At 40.1% G+C, this 23,507-nt stretch overlaps 2 protein-coding genes across 2 annotated transcripts in view; one reads left to right on the forward strand and one right to left on the reverse strand.

Moving 5' to 3' along the window:
- Positions 1 to 23,507, reverse strand: part of rnf123 (ring finger protein 123) — a 126,544-nt gene that overhangs the window by 34,005 nt on the left and 69,032 nt on the right. The gene's annotated exons all lie outside the window — the stretch shown is intronic.
- Positions 5,112 to 8,735, forward strand: amigo3 (adhesion molecule with Ig like domain 3). The gene has a single exon (XM_088916458.1). It carries the CDS (start codon positions 6,377 to 6,379, stop codon positions 7,865 to 7,867), a length of 1,491 nt encoding a protein of 496 aa, XP_088772584.1. The 5' UTR covers positions 5,112 to 6,376; the 3' UTR covers positions 7,868 to 8,735.

Below are 23,507 nucleotides of genomic sequence, written 5' to 3' on the forward strand. Positions count from 1 at the left end.
TGACAATTGTGTAGTCAGCAGGAACAACGTTTCATTAGTTTCAGAGAGGACTTTGTAAAAGTCACAATGGAGACTGAATTTAAATTACACTGTAAGTTCTGTTTTCTTATTTTTTTAACCACACTGTAGGGAGAATGTCTTCATACAAAATGCGTGATAATCCAGTGCATGAATGCTGATCTATTCTACTTTCTAATTTCTCACAAACCCATCTTGAACCACTGAGATGTCAAGCTGGTGTTTAAGGAAAAGAGCAGATCTTCTGAAACAACCACCAAGGGCAAACAAAACAACATCCTTACAGTATATGCTCAAAAGCTTTTGCTAACACATCTGGAACAGAATCTATGTTGAAACTCAAATAGCATAAAACAATCATAAAGGAGCATGAAACTTCAAAAGGGACAAATGCTACAAGAATCAGCCCTCCTCACAATCATGAATCCACTGACTCACTTACATAACAATCAGCTATGTGAATCACTGAAGGAATTGCTTTGTGTCTTCTCGATAGTCGTATGATGCATGTGTAAATTGTCAAAATGCTTTGTCTCTCTCAAACGCTTGAATGTTCTGTAACAAGTATATCTGTCATTCCAGAAGGGAGATAAGAGAGTGGTTAGCGGTTATGCAGCTTCACATGACAAAAGAACGTATCTAAAAGGAAAAAGGATGACTAAAAACAAAGGTCTAATATAAAGCAAAAAATATATTTACAACAACAAATAAGCATATTTCTTTCCATTACTTGACCTCAAGCTTCCATTGTATGGAAGCTGTGCTGAAGTGGCAACTGTAGGTTCTTGATGCAGTGAGCATTTATGATCCAGTTATACTGAAAGTAAAACCCCACTCTCCAATTTCAAATCCAGAAGTGACCAAAACACAGAGGCTAGTTGCTAATGGGAACCACATACAGCCCTTCACCCACCCAATATCGACCTTTTTCAGGGGCTAACGATTGTGGCTCATCTAAAAGGGAGAGGTTGCTTTTTTTTTTTCCCCAGGTGACAGTGAAAGACTTACTGGGAGTAACCAGTGTATGAGAATCTCAGCTCTATCTCGTCCAGCTAGATAAGAGAGTAGTCTTAAAAATGGGCTCTAAAAGAAAGGAGGTTGAGAAAAAGGCATTTTTTTTTACTGTTGAATTTCGGTACATGTACTCGGACACTTGAGCATGAACCTATTTCAAATGTCCCAGGCTTAAAGGGTTTGCCTAAACATTGAACACAGAAAGGAAACTATAAGAACAAAACCCATAAAGTGAAATCTGAGTGTGCCCAGAAGTGTTGCAGTGGCACAGTAGCACAGGGGTCTCGGTATTGACCCCCTTACCTTTTCCTCGTATCTTACAGAGGACGTCTTACAATACTTTGAAGCACCAGACAGTGATGACTCCTAACAATGTATTTAAAAAGAATTCACATCACCACAAACAGATCTGCTAAGACTTCAAATCTAGGCCAATCAAGGTCAAAAGGTTTCCTCCAGTCCAGTACAGAGACATATGAGTGCTTGATATTAATGAAACATAAACCGCAAGAGGATGAGTGTAATAGCGGTTGCTTTCCTCCTTTTATAATGTCACCTCTGGAGGCCTGTGTTAAATATTTGCCTTGGTACTCGATTGCAGTTTCTCATTATAGCCGAGACAAAGCCGTAATAAAATCTCAAATAACACAGTGATCCAGACCAATGGATATCAATCTGGGGTCCAACGTCCTCTGTGAACTCCCCAGAGGAACTGCTGGGGGTCCCACAAAAGAGTAGTAACATATCACCAGTTTTAGTCAATAATATATTTTGCTCCCAGCAGAAATGCGAAAGACAGCTATTTCTATATGCTTGGTTTTAAATTCTTAGCATTTTAGAGTAGCTAATGTCAGATTTCAGTGGGTTTTTAAAGAGACAACCTGAGAAGCCAACAGACAAGTTTGAGAATGACAGTATATGAACCAGATTAATCTGGTGTCAGATCTTGGTGGGTAATCTGGTGAAGAAAACACCCATTATAACAAGAACATTGTACCAGTGATGTTAAATTTATTTCTGTATTTTATGCAAAAAATTAGATATTATTGGTACGGTTTACAGTATTTTATTCTCAGACCTGCCATCTGTAAATAGCCTTCTAGTTACCTGGACATAATTCGTTCAATGAGGAATTCAAAATGCACAAGCATACTGTATCTCCTCTTTACAAACACCAAATTGATGGAGTTGCCAGCAACTATTTAAATGATGTTTTGAAAGTGAAGCACATACCGGAGCCACATTATTTTCCAATAGGCTTGATGAATAAGTTATCTGGGGAGAAAACAAATGAGACACCAATGGCAGAATTACAATGGATTCCCTGTGTAAGGGCTGCCTATTGAAAGTCAGCACTGAGGAAATGAACAGGAGATAACCATCACTGAGGGAAGACAAAAATCACCAAATGTTTCCCTTAAAGTGTACTGTAATATTCTGTGTAGTGCACAATCTGAAAGGATACTCGTGCTTAGTTCACACTGATTTCTAACAGAATTATGACACAAGAGAGTTATTAATGTGAAACAAGACAATGTTTCCTACAAGCGCATCTTGTCTCTCCTCAGTGTGCATGATGAATATTACTGCTTTCAAAACTAAATCCTACAGAAAAGCAAGAATCCCAAGATTTTGGGTCCTGATTTTTTTTAAAAGGTGGGGCCTAATGCATGTATTGCAACTAGATTGATGATAGCTCAAATCCTGGGTGCAGGAACCTACTAATGTACCCTTAGTAAGAAGTTGGTTTGAATAATAAGAATAAAAATAAGAAGAGGAAAATGAACAACAGCTCAGGACTACAGCTGGGAAATTCTGACATCAACGTTATGCCAGATTTGTCCTGAACTGAAGCCACATTGATGGTCAAGTACTACAACTAAAAAAATCAATATAGCAAGCATATGTACGTCTGATGTTAGCATTCATACACAGCAGCAAAGAGCATGCTACATCTCTTCAAGAGATACACTATACCTGCTTTCAGGCTGCATTGACTATCGCTAAAAGAACAGCTGGAAGCTGAACAACAGGGAGACTGCTCTAAGGTCTGCTTGTAATACAAAAACAGCACTGGAAGGGTGTGAATATTGTTTTGAGAAACATGGACCCTGATAATCTTTTTCAAATGACAGGAAATAACAATGAATAGTTTTTATAGTTTGTGAAAAACAATTAAAAATGAAGAAATGTAAATGCAGCCATACTGTAAATGTAAACAACACAACCATGATGAATACATGTATTAAATTAAACAAAAGACATTTCACAGTTCTGCACTTTACAGAAGCTTACAAGTTTTCACACCAAAACTGTTCTATATATGCGTTTATTATTGATGGATGCACAAGGAAGCTTCTACCACTCAGAAACACAAAAGACAATGTAGAACTTGATCGCCACAGTTACCCGGGAGTGGAGTTCCTTACACAGTACATTCATCTTTGAAAATAAACCCGCCAATGGCACAAATACTGCGACAAAAATAGCTCTTCTTTCCAAACTTATGAAGCGACCTCCAAGCATCTCCTTACAAGAACAGAAATGCTTCTGCCAGAGACGGAACTCAGAGGTCAATTCTCTGTCTCCCAACAATTTCTCTGTCTTCCTCACTCTGTCAGCTTTGGCTCCTGGCCCCAGCAGATAGCCCATCGGACGACATTTTGCGGATGCATCACACAGCTGCTCCTACACAGCTACCTTCCAAGGAAATAGTTTTCAAAGCTCTTTAAGGTGACAGTTGCCGTCCATCCTTATCACATCTATGGGATTGCTGATGGCCTAGGCTCTGGCTCCTGGCTGTGCTCAGATGCAGTGGTGTCTGCTGCAGAGAACAGGCTGTCTGATCCACTCTGACAGCACTAGGTGTTGTCACAGCTACTGTAACTGACAGGCTCCAACAGCTCCTAGCAAGCATACAACATCCCACACCCTGCTCTCCCGTTTTTTAAAATATTTTTATGATCTACAACATGAAGCACTGTCATTCCAGAAGAAACACGGTGATAACTTTTTAATCATAAGATAAACCACAAAGCCTGTTATTTTAAGTTATACATAACTATAAGAGCAATTTTATTTTCATCTTCTTAAGAATGTACTACTAGTACACCGTATCCCCAATCTTTTTATTATATTACACAAGACTACAATCGACCAATGACATGGATAGTTAAAACGGCTGGTGTGCTAATTGACTAGAAAAATTGTCTGTTTTCAGACAGATGGTCAGGTTTAGCAAATATGACAGTCTGGGTTACACACTATAATAAATGTTTTATGAGGACAGTCCTTACAGGAAAAAGTCGAAGTGCCCAATTATTAGAAGTGAAAAAGAAAATTGTTGACAGCTTTTTGACACCATATGTATTAAATTGCTTTCTATAGAGTATTTACAATTTAGGCCAACTAAAAACCCAAAAAAATCTTAATTTGTTTTACTTATGGCTGTTCCTCCAGACTGATCCCCAAAACTCAAGTGTTATTTGATTTTGTTTGTTATTAGAGACCAAGCATTGTGAGCTTCTCTAAAACGAACCCAAGAGGGACAGAGTGAAAACACCTCGAGAAAATGGAAATCGAGTGAAAATTCACTAAAATAACAACTACTGTATGATGTCATTTTCTCTATTCATACCTTATTTCCTCCCTCAAAAACAGATTTTCTGTCAGCAGCACTGACTAGAAGGGAGGTGGATGAGAAACGCATCTCTATTAACATTTGACAAAAGAGCAGAGGGGAAGCACAGTCTAGAGAGAGGAAAGGAAAATCACCAGAGCTGTTTCCCCGGGAGATCTTGCTGATAATTATGGTTCATTCCACCCACTAGTGGAGCTAGCAGGTCACCGCAGCTCATTCACAGAACACCGCTGAGATGAAACAAACAACTGGAATAATAAATAAATAAAACAATGACAGAAAAAAAGAAGCACCCGAAAGGCACCGCTAAAGTCCTCCCTTTTGTTATCCCATTTTGGCCAATCGCTGCATTCCAAATGCACCACAAGGCTCCTCCTCTCAAACTCTGAGCCTGCCTGTAAATAAGAGCTGAGTGTGAGAGAGAGAGCAAAACACAAGGAGAGTGAGAGAGAGGGAGAGAGGACCAATACAGCCAACGACAGAGAAAGAGAGAGAGGGAGAAGGGAAGGCAGAGAGACTCAACAAGAGATGAGATCGAGTAAGCACTTCGGAGTTGGGAAAACATCAGCAGGAGCTATAAGAGAAGTCATACAGTCCCCGTACTTGGAAGCAGAGGGATTTTAGTCACTGCGTGAAGGATGTGATTAGCAGAGTTGTATGAGGGACTTTTGTCTGGAGTCAGCTAATAATCTAAGAATTCAATGTCTGGAACTGGAATGAGGGGGTGTGTTGGTGCGTGATGGCGAGATGTGCGGGAGACTTGCTGATTGAAGACTGCCTGTTCTTGCACCCTCTCTGAAACAGCCTACCCCAGATCAAACTGCACTTTATTAAGCTCTTGTTCTTGCTCTGCAGCCGAAAACTGGATCTCCTTACTGCTGTTCTTCGGACTGCATGCACGCGTGTGCATTTGTGCGTGTTAACCAAAATGACAGGATGCTGACTTTTTGCTCCAACTTATGCTTCTTGCAGAGTCTGCGGCAGCTGGCTCTGCTTTGATTTAAAACGCCAACCTGCCCTGAACAGGACGTCAAAACTGTAAGTCACTGCAGGGGGGACACATAAACTGTGAAGGTGGCTTCACCTGCGGTCATGGGGCTAAGGCAGTTGTTTCAGGTGGCTTGATTCCTAATTCCTGCAAGTGCTGTTTGGTTCTTAATATTTGAAATCTATTATTCTAGGGAATGACTGAAAAGCAACAAAAAAGACACTGAATTGGGCTGCGGTCTGGGGAAAAAAAAGACTGCCATCGTTTTTTGAGGTAGGGGACATACAGTATACAAAGTCAGCTCCTAAAAGAAGCAATAGAACCATTGGGCTCTAGCACGAAGTAATTTTAAGCATGGTCAACGACACAGTCAGGGGTACATCGCAGTTAGAGTGTTGGTGGTGCAAAGGAAATCCAACTATGATATTTTTTTGGTGGGGCAACTTTCTGTAATCCTGAACCCCTGCTTTACTTCTCTAATTTCAACATCTTAGTTAACATCAATTAGTTAATTTGCACTTACTGTCTAATTCAACTGAAAAAAACCTCTTACGGCACCCTAAGCAAAAAATTTTGAGGACTGCTGTTTTGACTTTTAGGAGACAACCACATCTGAAACACTACTGAACGCCAGTATCACGCTCATGTGGTAGAATATTCCAAGAGCACAGGACTGAGCCTGCTCTCTCCATGTCCGGGAGCATCCTGAAGGAGCAATGATTTGTTCCCAGGGTCTGCCCAGCTCTCTTCTGCTGAGCTTACTCCTGCTGCATCTGGCTGGGGAGGGTGCCTCCACCAGCAGCTGTCCTCTTTCCTGCCTCTGCGCCTCGGACATCCTGAGCTGTGTGTCCCAAAACATGGATCGGATGCCCTCCAGCTTGCCCGTGTCAACTGCCACCCTGGATCTCAGTCACAACCGGATGGTCCACCTAGAGGATGGGGGATTCCTGGGACTGCCACGCTTGCACACCCTGAGGCTGGCACACAACCGCTTGACACAGATCGCCCCGGGGGCCTTTCGCAATGCCAGCGGGCTTCGACACCTTGATCTCTCATCTAACGAGCTGCAAGTGGTGGAGCAGTACTACTTCCAGGAGTTGTGGGGCCTGGAAGAGCTTCTCCTTTTCAACAACCGCATCACCCGCGTGGAGAGCAAGGCGCTGACCAGCCTCCCCAACATGCACAAGGCCTACCTGAGCCTGAACCGCCTCACTGACTTTCCCTTCTTCTCCATCCAGAAACACAGCCACCCCTTCCTCACGACCCTGGACCTATCCTCCAACCGCATGTCAAAGCTGCCCCTGGAGGAAATTTCGGCCCTCCCAGTCTCGGTCCAGAAAGGCCTCTTCCTGCACAATAACACTCTCATCTGTGAGTGCGGCATGTATGGGATGTTTCGCCACTGGGAGCAGAAAGGGTTTATCTCAGTCAAGGACTTTCAGGAGGAGCACACCTGCCTGGTGTATGGTGAGCGGAGGGCATCAGTCCGCTTTTTCCGCCACACACGCTTCTTTGAGAACTGCACTCTGAAAGCACAGGGGCTGCTGGGGGAGCCAGAGGCCAGCACGAAAGCTTTTGTTGGGGAACATGTGCTGCTGAATTGCCAGACATCCCTGCAAGGGCAGCACCTCTCCTATTTGTGGGTCTCCCCCCACAAGGAGTATATTGCTCCTCCCGGCAATAATAACACACTGCGCATGTTTGTCAATGGAAGCCTGGAGATCCGTGAGGCACAGGCTGAGGACTCTGGAGTGTATGTCTGCATGGCTCTAGACAGCCAGTTGCTGCGCAATGAGACATGGGAAGTGAATGTGACTGTGGCTCTAAGGCGTTACGATGCCGAGTCCTTCAACACGGGACTTACCACCCTGCTGGGTTGCGTGGTCAGCCTGGTGCTGGTGCTCATGTACCTCTACCTGACCCCCTGCCGATGCCCCTGTCGTAAGCACCTGCCTGCTGCCCCCAGCCCTGCCAATGAGTGCAGTGCCCAGTCCTCTATCCTCACTGCTACCCCACCTGCAACTACTGAGGGGCCAGGGCGAAAAGCCAGTGGGCACAAACATGTGGTCTTCCTGGAGCCCATCAAGGAGGCACAGAATGGGCGGCTGAGGGTGGCGCTGGGGCCGGAGCATCCCAAGATACAACACCTGCGAGGGGATACTGACTCTATAACCTCTGTATTCTCCGACACCCCCATTGTGCCCTAGCAAACCTGGGACTATCCCCCTTGGCTTAAGGGGTGAGCACCCCTATCCTAAAAGCCAGTCACCTCCTTCCTGTCAGATCTGCTTCAGAGCAGAAATCACCGTGTCCTGCCCTGGAAGGAACCGGATCCTCTCTGGGACACTTTGTTCACTGAGGAAGAATGTTTCACCAACAGCTCAGCTGGCTATTAACCAGGGCTGTGGACTTCTAAACTGCATGAAACTAGAACTGGAGATCTAGAGGAGATGTGCTTATAAGAAATGGTAGAGCTGACCTTCTTTAGCACTGCTTAGGGCTGTAGTAAACAATAACTACTGATGCCTTGTTATAACAATTAACCCTTAAATGATAAACAATTAAGGACTACCTAATGCAAACCTGATGTCTGATTGAGCCAGTAACATCTCAGGTGTTTATAAGCAGACAACTACTATAAAGTATCTCCATCTGAATCCTTGATTAGGTCACCATGTAGACTACCTTTGAAAACAATATACAAAAATAAAATACTTATACTGTAGTTTGAGTCCCAATATCATGAACTGAAGACAAAAAAACAGAGTTAAGATCTGCAATCTACCATGGGACTACAGAAGACTTAATCTGTATGCAGCTGGGCATAGACTACAACAACATTGACAGAAAGATCTGATTATTAACTTGATCTCTTGGCCAATACGGAAAATTACAGTTCAGTAAACTCTGCATCACTCGACTTAAAGATTCTGTGAGCTAAGGAAAATTCAACTGCAGGAAACACAGAAAAGCAAGAAGAAGAGGAAATACAGAAGAAAGCTTTCCTTGTTGGAATACTATTTTCCTAATCTTCCCCCTTCTTAATCACTTAATAAATCATTCTGCTTTGACCCTTAAGGTAAATGTTGTCTTGTTATTGCTCAGAAACAACTGCATTTGTCTGTGTCAGTGAAAGCATGCAGAAACTGTCTGGGAAGTACATGTTAACACTGTCAGAATCTCCTGTGGGATTAAGGGTGACATCTGTCATTGAGGCTTGAACAACAGTGCAATGGCAAACTGCTCATTAATCTGGATGAGGATTTTTTCTAGTGTTTTAATTTTAATCTGTAAAGAGCTAAAAAAGTAACTCTTGTTACTAACCTAGAGTGGAGATATTACAGGAGAGTTGTGTATCATTTATATGAAACTCAACAAAGTTTCATTTTAAAGCTTCTCAGTTCTGACAATAGAGTCTAACAATTGTATACATTGGTTGAAAATCTATTGCTACAATCTAACTTTAGCATGTTCGGTCTTTATATCCAGCCCCATGTCTTTTAAATAAGTTCTGTTGTCTTATGCATTTGTGAATGAAAATTTAATTTTAAATTTGTGATTAGTCACACTTATGTATAGGTGAAGTATCTCCGTACATAAACTCATCACCAGTAATACATATAGAAAACAGTTAACCTGGTAGAAAGATACTCTTACTAATGATTACTTGTACAGTTCTAAGTGAAGATATTTAGTATTTATAAATACATTTTTATTTATATGTTAACAACTTGTGCATTGCATTTCATACTGTAAGTGCATAACAAACATTTACTAAAGCAAAGTATTATCCTTTATCCTTTTTCCTAAAAACACATGCATGAATTAAAACACTCATTGAGACTGGGGGGGATAGGACAAAAGCTCTATAAATGTGTATGATATCTGAATTAATTAATTCACACAATAATTAATAATACAACAATATGCTGTCCAAAATTCTGGCTTAGAATTTCTCATGACCCAGTACTTACAATTTCTTGTATAAATATACCAAATGTAAGACAAAACATTTACTCTGTACGTTGGTTTTCCAAAAGTTGGGAAATGTCCTGCTTGGAGTCTGAAGGTAGAGAGCAGGATGTGTATACAGTACTACTCAGGAACAGTGGCAGCAATTTCTTAGAGGTGACAATGACCTCACCAGCGACCATTTATTTTGATCTGGGTCAATTCAAAATTTTCCTCGTTTTGCTGTGCTGGTTATACTAAACTTGCTACAGTCACGTTTTGAGATATCTGTCAAAAGCTCTGTTTTGGTCTTTATCCTTGTTGTGCTGAAAATGTTGGAACTTGGTACTGTTTTTAATGGGGAAGAAAAGGAGGATTCCAGTGAAGGATCACTTGAAACGAAAGAGCATAGTGTTCGGGAGTCAATGTGGCAGGTCTGTGTTGCGTCAGGAAGTGCGCTCCAGCCGAAGAAGGCGCAGAGCCAGCAGGCTGGCGGATGTCTCAGGCACAACCCACACACACTCTCACACAGGCATGAAGAGCAGCCTGTGGAGAGGGGAGGAGAGGGGGCGCCTCTCAGGGTACAGAGGAGAACACACACTGCCTGGTACACAGTTAGGGTTGAGCAGTCTTAACTGTCTAATTAATCTGGCAGTGGAAATAAATTTTTGTGGCCATTATAAGCTCATCTATAACAAGAATGAAGCCACCCATGTCACTCAAGACATAGAGCTCTGAGCCTGTTTGGCCTTTATGAGTTATTTCCCTTAGCCATTCACACCCTCCTTGTGAAGTACATTTCTTCCATTCCTTATCTCATTTAATACAGAAAAGACTCAAGAGAAAAAAAAGCTCAATTTTGTTTGATCTCTTTATAGACTCTCCCATATACGAACATTAAAAGGCTCTTAATCCAACACTGTCTTATCTTTATGAGAATCTGTAGCCATAGCCACAGTGATTGTAGAAGCTCTGGTTGCATGTAACTCAATAGGAGGGTAGCTAATCTCTACTGCTGAGGTTTTAAAACAGAAACAAAAACATTGCCAGGACGAATTAGGACAATAAATAGTTAATAGTTGATAGGCAGGTCTCTCAAGGGTTTGGACACTGTATCTAACAGGAGAAAGCATTGACAATTAAGACAAGAAATGGTTAAATATGGTGTGGGTGACCATTTACTGTACAATATGACAAACTTTCAAAATAAAGTAGCATTTGTTTCAGTCTTGTATAGATTAAAGCACTTGATCTGCCTTTTCTTTTTATGTTGTCTGTAAGTACCTTTGAAAATACTTCAATATTGCAAATTAGGAAGTAGAATAAATTAATGTTGTATAAGCAGATGCCTAGGCAATAAAACATAAAATTACAGCATGTTACCAAAATGTAAAATGTACTGAGTCATCAATTACAAATATCAGAGTCCAACTGTGTACCCATTGGCTTTTGAGATTAAAAAAAACAGCTTCTTCAGCATACTGAAACACAGCTCCTGAATAGTCAAAGCTAAACAAAACATGAAACACAGTTTAGTACAAAGCCATGATTTTGTATGCTCCTGTTAAAAAATAGTTAATTTATATCTGAGACCTAACGACAGGCAAAATAATGTCCTTTCCATTTTTCACTGCTCTGCTGCTCTCCCATCTTCCTAGAATTTATCAGGTACATAGCATTTCTGACAGAACTGCTGAACACACACAATTCCTTTCACTACCAATCTTCACTGATGCAACCCATTGTTACAAACCAAGGACTTGCATATAAATTACATAGAAGAACCATTCACCTCTCCATCTGGCTCAGTCAAATCTGCTCCAACATCAGTAAACTCGCAATAAAACAATCATGAATCACAGCTGCAAACTACGGGCTGCCTCACTGGAGCTCGGAAAAAGACACCCAAATGTACAATAGGACTGGAGGAGAGGGAACATGTCCTCTCTTACTGTGTAGCACCTCAACCAGTCACCCAATCCCTATGCACTGTCTTAATGAAAGCTACCCAACAATGCATTCTCTTCTAGGCTCATTGACCACCAATAATAGATGTGCTGCCTTTTATAATCACCAATTCAGAAGAGGCTGCTTCACAGAGGTCTACTGTAAAGCTATGAATCTCTGTGTCACCCCAGTGTTTTGTGTTATTTCTCATTTTTCTAATAATTTTTGCTTTTGCAATGCATTGAACCGAGAAGCGCATGGCCAGTGAAAGACTGCAGCTATTATGTCCAAAGCCAAAATGTGTCATTCTGTTTGCCTGACCACCTTGAAAGCTTATTTTTGCGTACCAGCTAATCTGCTAGCTGAAATTAGAAATGAGATTTATCCATTTTTCATGCATTATCAGGCTCCTGTTCCAGAAGGTACCTTCTGGTATACACCATTGAAAGTGTGCCATAAAAGAGCATTTTTAGAAATATGTAATAAATGTGCTTGCATACAGTATGTGTTACTAAATGGATGACCAGCCTGAGTCCCCAATGCAACCTTCACAGTTATGACTCCCAAATTACTTTCAAGTCTTTAGTTTTGACAACTTTTGCTTGTGGGCCTACCTGGAGCTAAAAACACTGTATTACAAGGTTGGGTGGAGACTGAGATAACCTCAGATCACACTTGGTTACATTCTTTTACAGAAGTTGTCCTTATGGAATGTGTCTAGTTACATTCTGCTAGTGCACAACTGTGACAGCCTGGTCAGGAGCCTTTTCCCAAGAACCTGTTTATCCCACTTTTTTCAGCGTGTGAGCTCTGTGTTTTGTATTCTTGTTTTCATAGATGTGCTTAAAAAGTAAACACGACTGCAACAATGTAAAAGATCTTATTAAAGTTTTGAATTTAAGCAAAATTAGCAGGGAATGGAAGAACAGAAAATGGGGGCACCTGTAGAGTATGGCACTGGGAGAACCCCCCCCCCAAAAAACACAGGAAAATGGGATGTGTTATATACCGTCTCACGCATCAAAGAAGGACAAAACGAGAAGGCTTTCCTCTGGCAGCCCCTGTGCACTTCACAGGCCTACTGAACCCAAGCTAGACTGATAGAGGTCCAAGGAAAAGTGGAGCCTTTGGATAGAACGAGAGGGGCCAGGGGCACCACATGCATCAATAAACAAATTAAAGGGATCTGGAAACAGTATCACTCAATAGAGCCAAGAGCCTGCTGTGACAGATTCAATACCATCTCGACATTATGAGACTGCCAGTCGCTCCAGCTCACGATCCAATCTGTCAGCTGAAGGCCTCATGTGCAAATTGATAAGATGGCAAGAGTATTTATCAATATGGAACAAAGTGTTCAAAATCAGTATGATCTCATGCCTGGGCAAGTCCTTCTCATTCGTCTTGAGTGTTACGAATTATATTGCTCAAAAGTGTTGGAAATACTGTAGTTTTACTAATGTTGGAGCATGGGACTGTGCAGCTATCTCCTAATCTATTACTTTTTTTCAGTTCCGCATTGTGTTTTATGTTAGTTTTCGGGGATATTACTATTTTAGTACAAATTGGAAACTTGCAGCTCTTAAAGGGGTTCATGTGAAGGTGTTGAAACGAAATAATGAACAACATAAAATGAATAATGCTTGCTTTGTACGATCACAAGTGGACTCCTAAAAATAATGAATATAACAACATATAGTATATTTTTTGCCTGATGCAATATATTTTCAACATTACCTTATAATAGGTATTTGAATCCCAGGCAGACAGAAAGAAGACACTGCCATACCACAACATATATAAAATTAACTTGGGAAATGTTCTCACCCCATAAATGTGAACTTGTTGCCCACTTCCCAGAAGAAGGATGCTGTCCTCCCACAGAAGGTAGAATAACCATGTACATTAACTCATTAAAGTCAATCTAATCCCTTAAAACACAACTCAGTGTACCCGTTATCTTAACAAAGCTACTCAAATCCCATTAGGGCCAGACTTATCTGTACATGTTAATATATACAGTACATGGCACTAGACTCGTTAAGAAACAGTCTCAGCTGTAACATTACTGTAATGTATGTAAGACAATCTTCCTACGGACTTTCCCTGCAGCAAGTGCAGTGATTTTTTCCAAAACCCATCAGCAACACATTCAATCTGTTTCTTATCCTGAAATCTGGACATACAGCAATTTCGCTCTTTCAGTTGCAGCCATACAGAGTATATAAATGCATGGATATAAAAACCCCTATGAATAGCAAGCATAACTCATGAGCCTAAACCCTAATGTATTATTGAAATTATATTGAATAGATTGCCCTAGAATATGGTACGCTGCTATTAAACCTTTCAAAGGCACTTTAAAAAAAAACGTAATGTTATATTAAGTCAGTTCCAGAAAATATTATAATAGAGAGGCATACAGTACACAGAGTTACTAAAGTCAAAAAAGTAGTGCATACTGAAATGGAAATCTAATAAGTAAATTGATTCTTAAAATGTAGAGAGCTATGAAAAAATATATTGGTGCTTTTAGAAAATATATTTCAAGGATGTAACTGCTGTGCTACAGTACGTGCAGATTTTTAGAAAACAGTGCGTCAACAAAGTACACTGTTTAGGTTACTTTAGAAGACAATGTACCAAAACAATATATGCTGTCTGGGTCGTTAGATTAGCCGAAAGTAACTGATAAGCTTTGAATAACAAATCTAGTGGTGCTTCTTCTTTCATTTTATGATGTAATCTGTTTTGTCTTAGGGAAAGGGGAAGTTTTAGAAGGGACAAAGTGCTGAGGTTTCTCTTACAGCACAACATCTTATAAAAACCCTGTACTGCTTGTAACAAATTGAGTCTCTGGTTGCACTTTGTGAAGTGGCAGCAGGGCTCCCAATATTGCAATATTGAAATAAAGACCTTACTCAGGTGAGAACTCTCTCTTGTGGCTTCCTTGATAGTTATATTTCCATGACAATACTAACTGCTTTTTGGTTTTATTGAATTTTTTTGTGGTTGTGTTTGCTTTTGTTAAATCTCTCCTCCTTAGACTGTTATTGGATGTTCTGAAAAGGCCAGACCACAGACAATGTGTTCTGGAACGATACCTGAAGGCTGAATAAGCCTTCACCAACTGGCTTCAGAGCATTGTATGGCAATTTCATTACCCAACAATTTTCCACTTAAATCGTGGGATAATATTTATAATGCAACTAAAAATCTCTTTGGTAACAAAACCTGGAAATAAGTTGCATCTAACAAAACGCATAAGATAAAATAAAGAAGAGAGGCTGAGTAGATAGGCAGGTACCTGAAGTTTATAAGTAAGTATAAAAGGCACTTGCAGAGATATTACTGCAAACGTACAGATTCAGAGTGCATATACTCTACAGGGGATTACTTTAATTTTCTTCAGTGAGAAAAAAATTAATCTCATTTGTTATCTAAAACTGACTTGTGTTGTTTAAATCAGATTACAATGGCCGTGTAAACAGCTGAGGACAAGACAAAAGAAAGAGAAAGGGATCATGCAGGAAAAGATTAATTTAAAATGGTGAAAGAAAATAATTCAGAAAATTCTCTTGGACGTGTCTGAATGACAAAATTAAACACAATCAAGATTAAACTGCAAGGCAGAGCCTGACTCTGTTTTATTTTTTCAGTTATTTAACTGTTAAGTGTGACTGTTAAATGACACTTTGTCTTAGGCAAATCTCTCAACTGATTCTCCTTCGATCAGGAGCAGCCAGCCTAGGAGCAGAAAAAGTCACAGCCCTACGGGTTCTATAGGTTACCCTCATGGATTTATAAAGCTCTAACACCGATCAACAGTAGCTTGTAGAATTTGTTCAATTAGATTAGGAGCTACCAAATTCAGCCTTTCCCCTTCAGGTTTTGATTCCAAAAGACGTCTGTACAAAACAATCAAAATTAAATTGTGCCACAACTCTGGAAATCTATGATTAAAGGGTCACTGGACTGCAGCTATCCGACACTGCATCTGGAGAAGCCAGGCTTAGAATACTTACAAGGTTAAGAGTCATTCTTCAATAATTCTACCATAGTAGACTTATCTACTAGATAACCTTACCACTGGCCAACTGTTGGCAGAAAGATTTTTGTGTGACTGACTAACAGAAAATGACAGTGGCCCCAAGTTCTAGTAGGAAAATGAAAGAAAGTGAACCCATGAAAAACAACATGAGCTTGTTCTAACTGCAGTGGTCTTGGAAAACAGCAGAGTTGCAGCACACTGGTGGTTAGTGAAAGGTAAGTATCAGTAAAAATGAAACTATCATTATTATTATCATCATCTTCTGTTTCTATATCTCTGTTGATCAGGAGGGAATTTACTACAATATATTTGAGTCCATTCCATATTTATGATTTCATCTGAACACTAACTTTCACTGTTTGATTTGTAATAAACTTTGCAGTTTAGAAGCAGGTTGTCCCAAAGGTCAGTAATGGAAATAAATTGCAAGGAATTGCATGTGACTGTTCCAGTCTATGAGAATGTCATTTGTGGTTATCTCAAAAAAACATTCAGGTGATGTCTTAAGTCACAAAGATTGCCTTAATTAAAGCACTGCTCACAAAGACACATGGCACCTATTCAGCATGAACAAACCTATTTATAGTATTTTTTGCTGGAATAGTTATGATAATAGGAATGTTGTAGGGAGCTTTTTCCTTATGTAGAAAGAGATAAAACATAATCCTAACAGTCATTATGGGTGCATACAGTATTTGATGATAAAACCAGACTGCTGTATGCAATCCTGTAGCTCAGGAATACATTTTTCAACCACATACCAGCAGGGTCTCCCACAGAAGAGATGTTCTCTTTGCTGGCTTGTGAGTCTAAAATTCTTCCTATCAAAGATTAGGAATCTTGCAGAATAAATAAAAGTAGCTAGGTACAAAAAATCGCTGGGTGCCCTCACACACCATTCACAGAGTGCTCGGATTCTCTAATGCTACCTGTGAATATGGGGAGTAAACTTCCTCCAGTGCCCAGGTCAAAAATAGTTTCTGAGAATTTCAATATGCATACATGATTCAATCAATCCACCTTTATGTAACACCACACCAACAATAATTAACAGGGAGAGCACACAGATTTCAACCCTCATCCCTGTCCCATTTGGGAATATTACTGATCTTAGATTAAATCAAAGAAGTACAAAACAAGAAACCTTGTTAATATTTACAGCATATAACCATAAAAATGCACTGCCAAGAGCCTATGGATCCCACAACAACCCCTGCATTAGAATCTACAGAATGTGACCTTTTTCTGTATACCTATCAGTCTTGCTCTAAAGAATTGACCCCATTCAATTGCCGGTTATGCTCTCTGGTGAGGAAATTTCATTCTGTCAAAATTATATAAGTACCGCACAATGAACAGTACAGGCTCTCACAAAGATTTCATGGATATGACAAACAGATTAAGTATAAATGTGTGTTTTTCTTTCTGCGTTGCCTTAAAGGTGTTGTGAACCCCGTTATAGGAAACTTCCAGCTCAAAAGAATGGCAGAAAAGAATTCAATATGATACAAAATGTCTATGAGGGGACTGCAAAAATAAAAAGGACCATAGTTTTACATTATTTATGCTCCTTTAATGTTGAGGCTGGTTAAGCTTATGTCTCTTTCCATAAATGCAGGTGCATTCCCAGCCTCAACATAAAAGGTGCATAAAAAGTATAAATAAGTATAAGAGTGCCAAATGCACAGTTACACTCCTGAGCTCACTTCCTTAATTTTTCACTAAGCGCTAAGGACAGCATAATTTCTTGTGTAATTATCTGTGACTGTGTGCTACCATTAAGAGCAAATATTAAAAATATAGCTTCACATTGTATGCCTAGTACTCAGCAAAATAAATATTTGTGTCTGCTACGAACCTTTACACTTCTTTTTACGAGTCTCAGCCTCTTCCTCTCTACATGTTCTGGTTAAGTGTTGTGATTCTAGGCTTCTCTTTTCTGACTGTCAAAAATCAGCAAAACAACAAATAACTTGAGTGGGTTTAAAGATCCGTGCAAGAGAAGGAAGCTTGTAGGGCTTGTCATGCCAATAAAGACTATTTTGTGCTGATGTGAATTTGAATTGAATGCAGAGGGTTTCTTTTTTTTTTTTGCCTCCTGTCACCACTTTAGTAATGCACAGCAGCACCTCCGAGCTCAGAGAGAGAGACTGCAGCATCCCCATTGTCAGCCTTATCTGCGCTCTGACACTGCCAGGGAGAGGAGGCAGTAGGCAAGGCTCCTGCAGCTTGGCGTGGCTAAGAAAAGCATCAGATTTGAGCATGAAGAGAGAGGGGAAGAGGAGAGTCGTGGGAGTGGGAAGGAGAGGAGGGAGACAAGGGGGGAAAGGAAGACAAAAGAGGAAAAGAAGGGGGGGGGCGATTGAGAGGAGATAGGAGTATGAAAAATGGGAGAGTCGAGTGAAGAGAAGCAAGGAGATGAGAGGAAAGGAAGAGGCAGGGATGAGTAGGGGATAAAGAGAGAAATAAGAAGAGATGGCATGCGTTTTTACCTGTGGTAAAGTTTTCTGAGTCTCCCTCATTTTCAATGAGATGGGGAAAAAAAGGCTCACACAAGCCAATTTATTTTTTACAAGGTGAGCATTAAGCTCGTCCTCAAATCTTATTAAAAGCCGAGAGAACTAAGTTTCTCTGTAATCCCGATCACCAGCTCTCTCACTCACTGCGAGTCCCAACCAACGCAACACTTTGCATGTCAAGTTTCCTCACAAAGGAAGTCAATCTTTACAGCTACTGGGCTGGATTTACAAATCTTCTGTTATACAAGGAAGAAACTGGGCAGCCACGTTTCTGTCTTGTAAAGGGATTCAGTACCAGCTGATTTTGTTGGAGGAGAGGCAAACAGCTTAAAATGTAAATAACAGTTATTAATATTTATACAATATATTGATCCAGCACTGAAAAACACTTTCTTTCTAGGTTAAAAAAAATGTAGCCCCATTTTGGCCATTTGTAATATACAGTCGGAATTGTCTCAGACAGTTCTCACACATGGATCTCAGAAACACAGTTCACACACTTATACTGCTGTTGTACTCTGGTCTCAAGATTGTGCAAGCATCACATACAGTACCTACATGTCCAGACTGCTCATTTATCTCATTTTCACTAAAGAATGGCTCATTCGGTATTCTGTTTTATACTATGTGCTGATAATCTAATTGTGTGCAGGTATTGTATCATCAGAGAAGGGCCTGTTCTCTTTTTACTACAGCATTCAGTCAGTGCATAATGAGGACCTGATATATTAAGTGTTAGTTTGATTTAACTCAGTTATATATTGTATTTTATCTGCCAGTGGGCTGTAGCTCTGTTTTGGCTTAATGAGATTAAATACCTTAGGCTGGGAGGTGTGCCTGGAAGAGTCCCTACACTCTTGTCTTCATTCCAGCTGTGTAAGATTGAATACGCATAAAAAAGTATTTTAACCCTTTAAGTCCATATTCTAGTTAGGGGAGCTGTATCTCTGATTAATATAAATCCCAGAGTACAGATAATAGGCACAGTATACAGTATGTTTACACTGATGGTATGCAATTAGTGAGGTACCACAGGGAACTGTATTAGGAGCACTCTTATTTTTTATTAATATCTAGATTCTGGTATAGTTATGAAACTAGTCACGTTTGCAGATGATATCCAAACAGGAGGATTAATAGACCCAACAGAATTGACTAAGGAAATTCAAAATGAAGACTGGGCAAACATCTACCAAATTACACTTAATGTGAAACTTCGAGAGCTACACGTATATGCAGGTAATATGAAGAAGCTGTTTGTGAAAAAGCAGGTGTTTGTGTCGACGTCTTCTAGATAATAAACTACTAAAAAAGGTAGTTACGACATTGTACTTGAACAGGGGGCATTCACAGTTATCTGTAGTTTAATCTTAACATGTCACTTGATAATGAGATCCAAAATTGGGGAGCATAGTCCTAGGTCCAACCAAACTAGCTAAATGGACTGAATAGCCTATTCTCATTTGTAATCTTTTTTATGTTTCTCATATTATAATGAAGTTACCTTTTGCAACTAGGCCCAGGCAAACTCTGCCTGGAGCCACTGTATATGAGACATGCTATATGACGGTAGTATACATGAGGCTCCTAATATGGCAATGCTTCACTGCTCACAAAATGCACAACGTGTGGCCTCATTCCCCTGTAATCAAACTACTGTATACAGTGCACCGGATCTATGTGGGTGGTACAGCCCATTTGAAGAAAGAGTAAGACAGAAGGGATCCAGAAATGAATCTTGAAAGTGGATTTAAGCATCTGAGTTTTGGCCCAAATGAAGACAGATGCCCGAATCGTATCCTCTCACGCTAGGCTCCTTTCTAAATTAATGCCAATGAGGAATACAGAGCTCCTGACAGCTCAGGAACTGTCCCTGTAAAGAGCTGGCAGGGCAGTCTTAGCCTCTCCAGATGTGCACATCTGTCAGTCTTATCTAGGGCATTCTCAGCAATCAGACCAGCTCACATCCTTATTACTGCCATAAGGCTGTCGTTCTTTCACCAAAGAGATGACGTCAGAGGACAAAAAAACAAGAAAATCCATCGGAAAGCTCCTGTAGAGAAGGGATAGCCTAGACATACAAGTCTGTACCTTGTATGTCTGGGCTATCCCTTGCTTCACTCACAAGTCTATACCTTGCATCTTAACTGTTACATATTCCTTGTCTTTTGTTTGCCCCCAGATCTCCAGATCTGATCATGCAAGAAGGGCTCATCTGATGAGATTCCTTTTAAATCTGGCAAAAGCCAAAGATGCACTGTAGGGATGCACTAATGCTTCAAGTGCAGTCTGAGTAGTAAGGGAAATCCAAATGTCTATAATGCACACCTCTTAAGGGAATAATTTGAAATAATCAGCAGCAATTACTGTCTGACAGAAAAAGGGAAGTCCTGTTTTACTGCATTATTTTACAGCTGACCCTGTAATCTAATCATTACATTAGAGGGAGATAAGGCAGGGAGGGGGATAGATCTGACAGGTCTTAGGCTCATGTGTACAGACATTATTTATTATACAGTATTCTAAATAAGCCTGTCAACAAAGAACCTGCACAGCCAATGCAAAGCTCTAGTTCGATCAATCTACTTGCAAAGTACAGTATATAAAATTATTTTTACAGCCACACACAAACACATTGTCCACTAAGAACGTCTGACCATGGAGACATAAATGTATTTCCATATGAATTGCGCTTTGGGCATAATGGTTATAAGTGTAACTGGGGAGAACACTCCTGCTGGTTCCTTTGCTTTGTCCCTTGGAATATAAATACAGGTTCATGGAAAGACACCGCACAAAACAGACAGCTTTTGCTTTTGTTTGGATGAGCTGGCATTGTTAAGCTTCAGAAGTCTTTCCGTGCCATCTTAAAAAGAAATAAAAAACACAAACACGTAAAATTTCATTGTGTCTTATCAACATAAAAAACAAACCAGAAAATAAGTACATCGGAGAATTGGGTATTGGAAAGATTATTTTTTCCTCTGCACAATACCTGGTTTCATTTTGTAAGGAAACAAAGAAGAATAACTTTCTTTCAGCTGTGGTCTTTGACCATAGATGCTATTGTGCTATAACAGCATAGTTGCTCTTTTACTTGACAATTAGTTCTATTAATTGGGGAGTTTACTGTGCTAACATCCAGAAATAGAAGGACTGAAAGGTTAATTAATTGACTACACCAGCCATAAACCCACTGTCAAACCAGTTGGGACCGACATTTGAGGCATAATTTTTTTTCTTAAGAAGTGCATATTATTTTGGATGATATACCCATCTAATTTGTAAATACAAATTGTTTCTGTGTGTCGGAGCTCACAAAGTAACGATTCCTGCACCCACAAGGGAAAAACGAGGAAGGGCAGTTCCTCAAACTTGAGCCCATCTATTGAGCCATCATGTTCTGCATAGTCCAAGCTCAAAAGCAACTAACAGGAGAGTAAGTGCTGAGTGCTGATTGGACGAGTGAAATGTCCATCACTGATGTCACTGCAAGCCTGCAGACACTTGGGAAGTCACAGGAGTTGTAGCCAAAAGAGTTGCTGGCTGACTGTTCCTAACCCTATGTCTAACAATGCTCTGCCATTCAAGCTCCACCACTTAATGACTGGTGTTGAAAGGCAGCTTATAAGATGATCCAGGCTTGAAATCACGACAAATCATGACATATTGAATATGGCATCCAACCAGAATGAGCAGCTTTACTTATTAAGCCACTTGGGGGCTCTGCAGTGACAGATTCTTAAAATTATATTTACAGAGGAAAATGCCATAACAAAATACGCTTTTGATCAGTGTTTTAAGGATACTTTATTCCTTTTGTGAATCTGGAAGGCAATGAACAGCATGTACCTTCTTTTCATACAGTGCTAACATAGACAACAATGACTTGAAATGGCAGATGCAAATTAATTTGCATTGCATTTCATTCTATATATACAGTACATTACAAAAGTAATCATAGCATTAGCCCATACTTTTGCCTCTCTGGAAACCCTTTCACTGCCTTTTTATCACCAAATTACACTACTAATTGCAGAGGTAAGAGACTTAGCAGCTTTTGGGAGCCTACTGTACATCAGGAAAGAGACGGATGTGTTTTTTCCATACAGTCTTTGTCTTTTACAGATAACATTTACTGGAAGCACCTAATAAAACGATGGGTGCTTTCAATACAGACTTAAAAGGCAACACTAAATATGCAGAGACTGCATCAAAAATGGTAAAGGTCAGAACAGAAATGAACAGAACAAGCAGTAACACACATGCTGCTGCAATTAGCTAGTCCCCTCTACCATTCTGATAGTATGATACATAGTCAGCAAAGTGATAATACAGCTAGTATGCTGAACCAAAAAAACATTATGAGAAACTGTGACAAACATTGTACAAAGTGAGGTTAATAACAAAAGCACAGTCAAGACCCATTTGGCCATTTCAGGTAAATGTTACCTATTTGTTCCTATTAATTACTGCTTACTTGTTTTACACACTTTATATGGGTTTTACGAGCAAGTCATTCTTCATCATTTGGATCATAACAAATAGTCTCGGAAACCTTAATCCTTTATTTTCTCAGGTAAGTAAAATTAAATCAAATTCTTATTTCAAATGGTAATGTGGAGACCCATTTACTGTATACATTAGGGCAAGTACAGTACCTTGCTCAAAGGTACAAAAGCAGTGTTCCCAGTACAACTGATTTGAGCACACCCAGGGTCCTGTAGCTGCAATGTACAGAAATATAAATGGCGCAGAAACGGAAGCCAATACTATGATAACAGCATTCAGTATCTGCTGAGGCTGCTCTGTTAAAAACATTTCAAACACTGCTCAATCTCAGTACTCTTACATTCCTTATAGCTACACTGATCATCTGCAGTGCAGTGCATCATGTGCTACTGTATGAAGTGTGCAAGCTTATTAAGATTAAGTCTTAGTTGGGATTTACAATACATGACGTATTCAGTTGGCAAAGGTGTTTTTTCATCTTTTTCAGGCTTTTTTTGCTGGTTGTCATTTTTGATTAATTCTGAAAAACTCCCCCAACCAGAGTTTTTACTTCCTGGCACCAAAAGACAAATAATTACCTGTGTACATCTAGATCAGGTTACATTTCACCATAGTCACTAGAAAAAGCATCCTGCTAGGCAGAATTAATACTGGAATTAACTCTAGGCATTTCTGGAAAAGAGCAGGGGTGTTACTCCAGTGTCCTGGCCACATTTCCCTCTGGCCTTTATCAGTCGGTCTCCTAATAATCTCCATATTTGAATTTGCTTTATCACTGTTTTCCCACTGACAGCTGGTGTGTGGTGTTTGTACTGGCACACTTTGGCTGCCGTTGCATCATCCAAGTGGGGGCTACTCATTGGTGGT

This window comes from Atractosteus spatula, chromosome 5, assembly GCF_055471065.1.
Source record: "Atractosteus spatula isolate fAtrSpa1 chromosome 5, fAtrSpa1.hap1, whole genome shotgun sequence".
NCBI lineage: Eukaryota > Metazoa > Chordata > Actinopteri > Semionotiformes > Lepisosteidae > Atractosteus > Atractosteus spatula.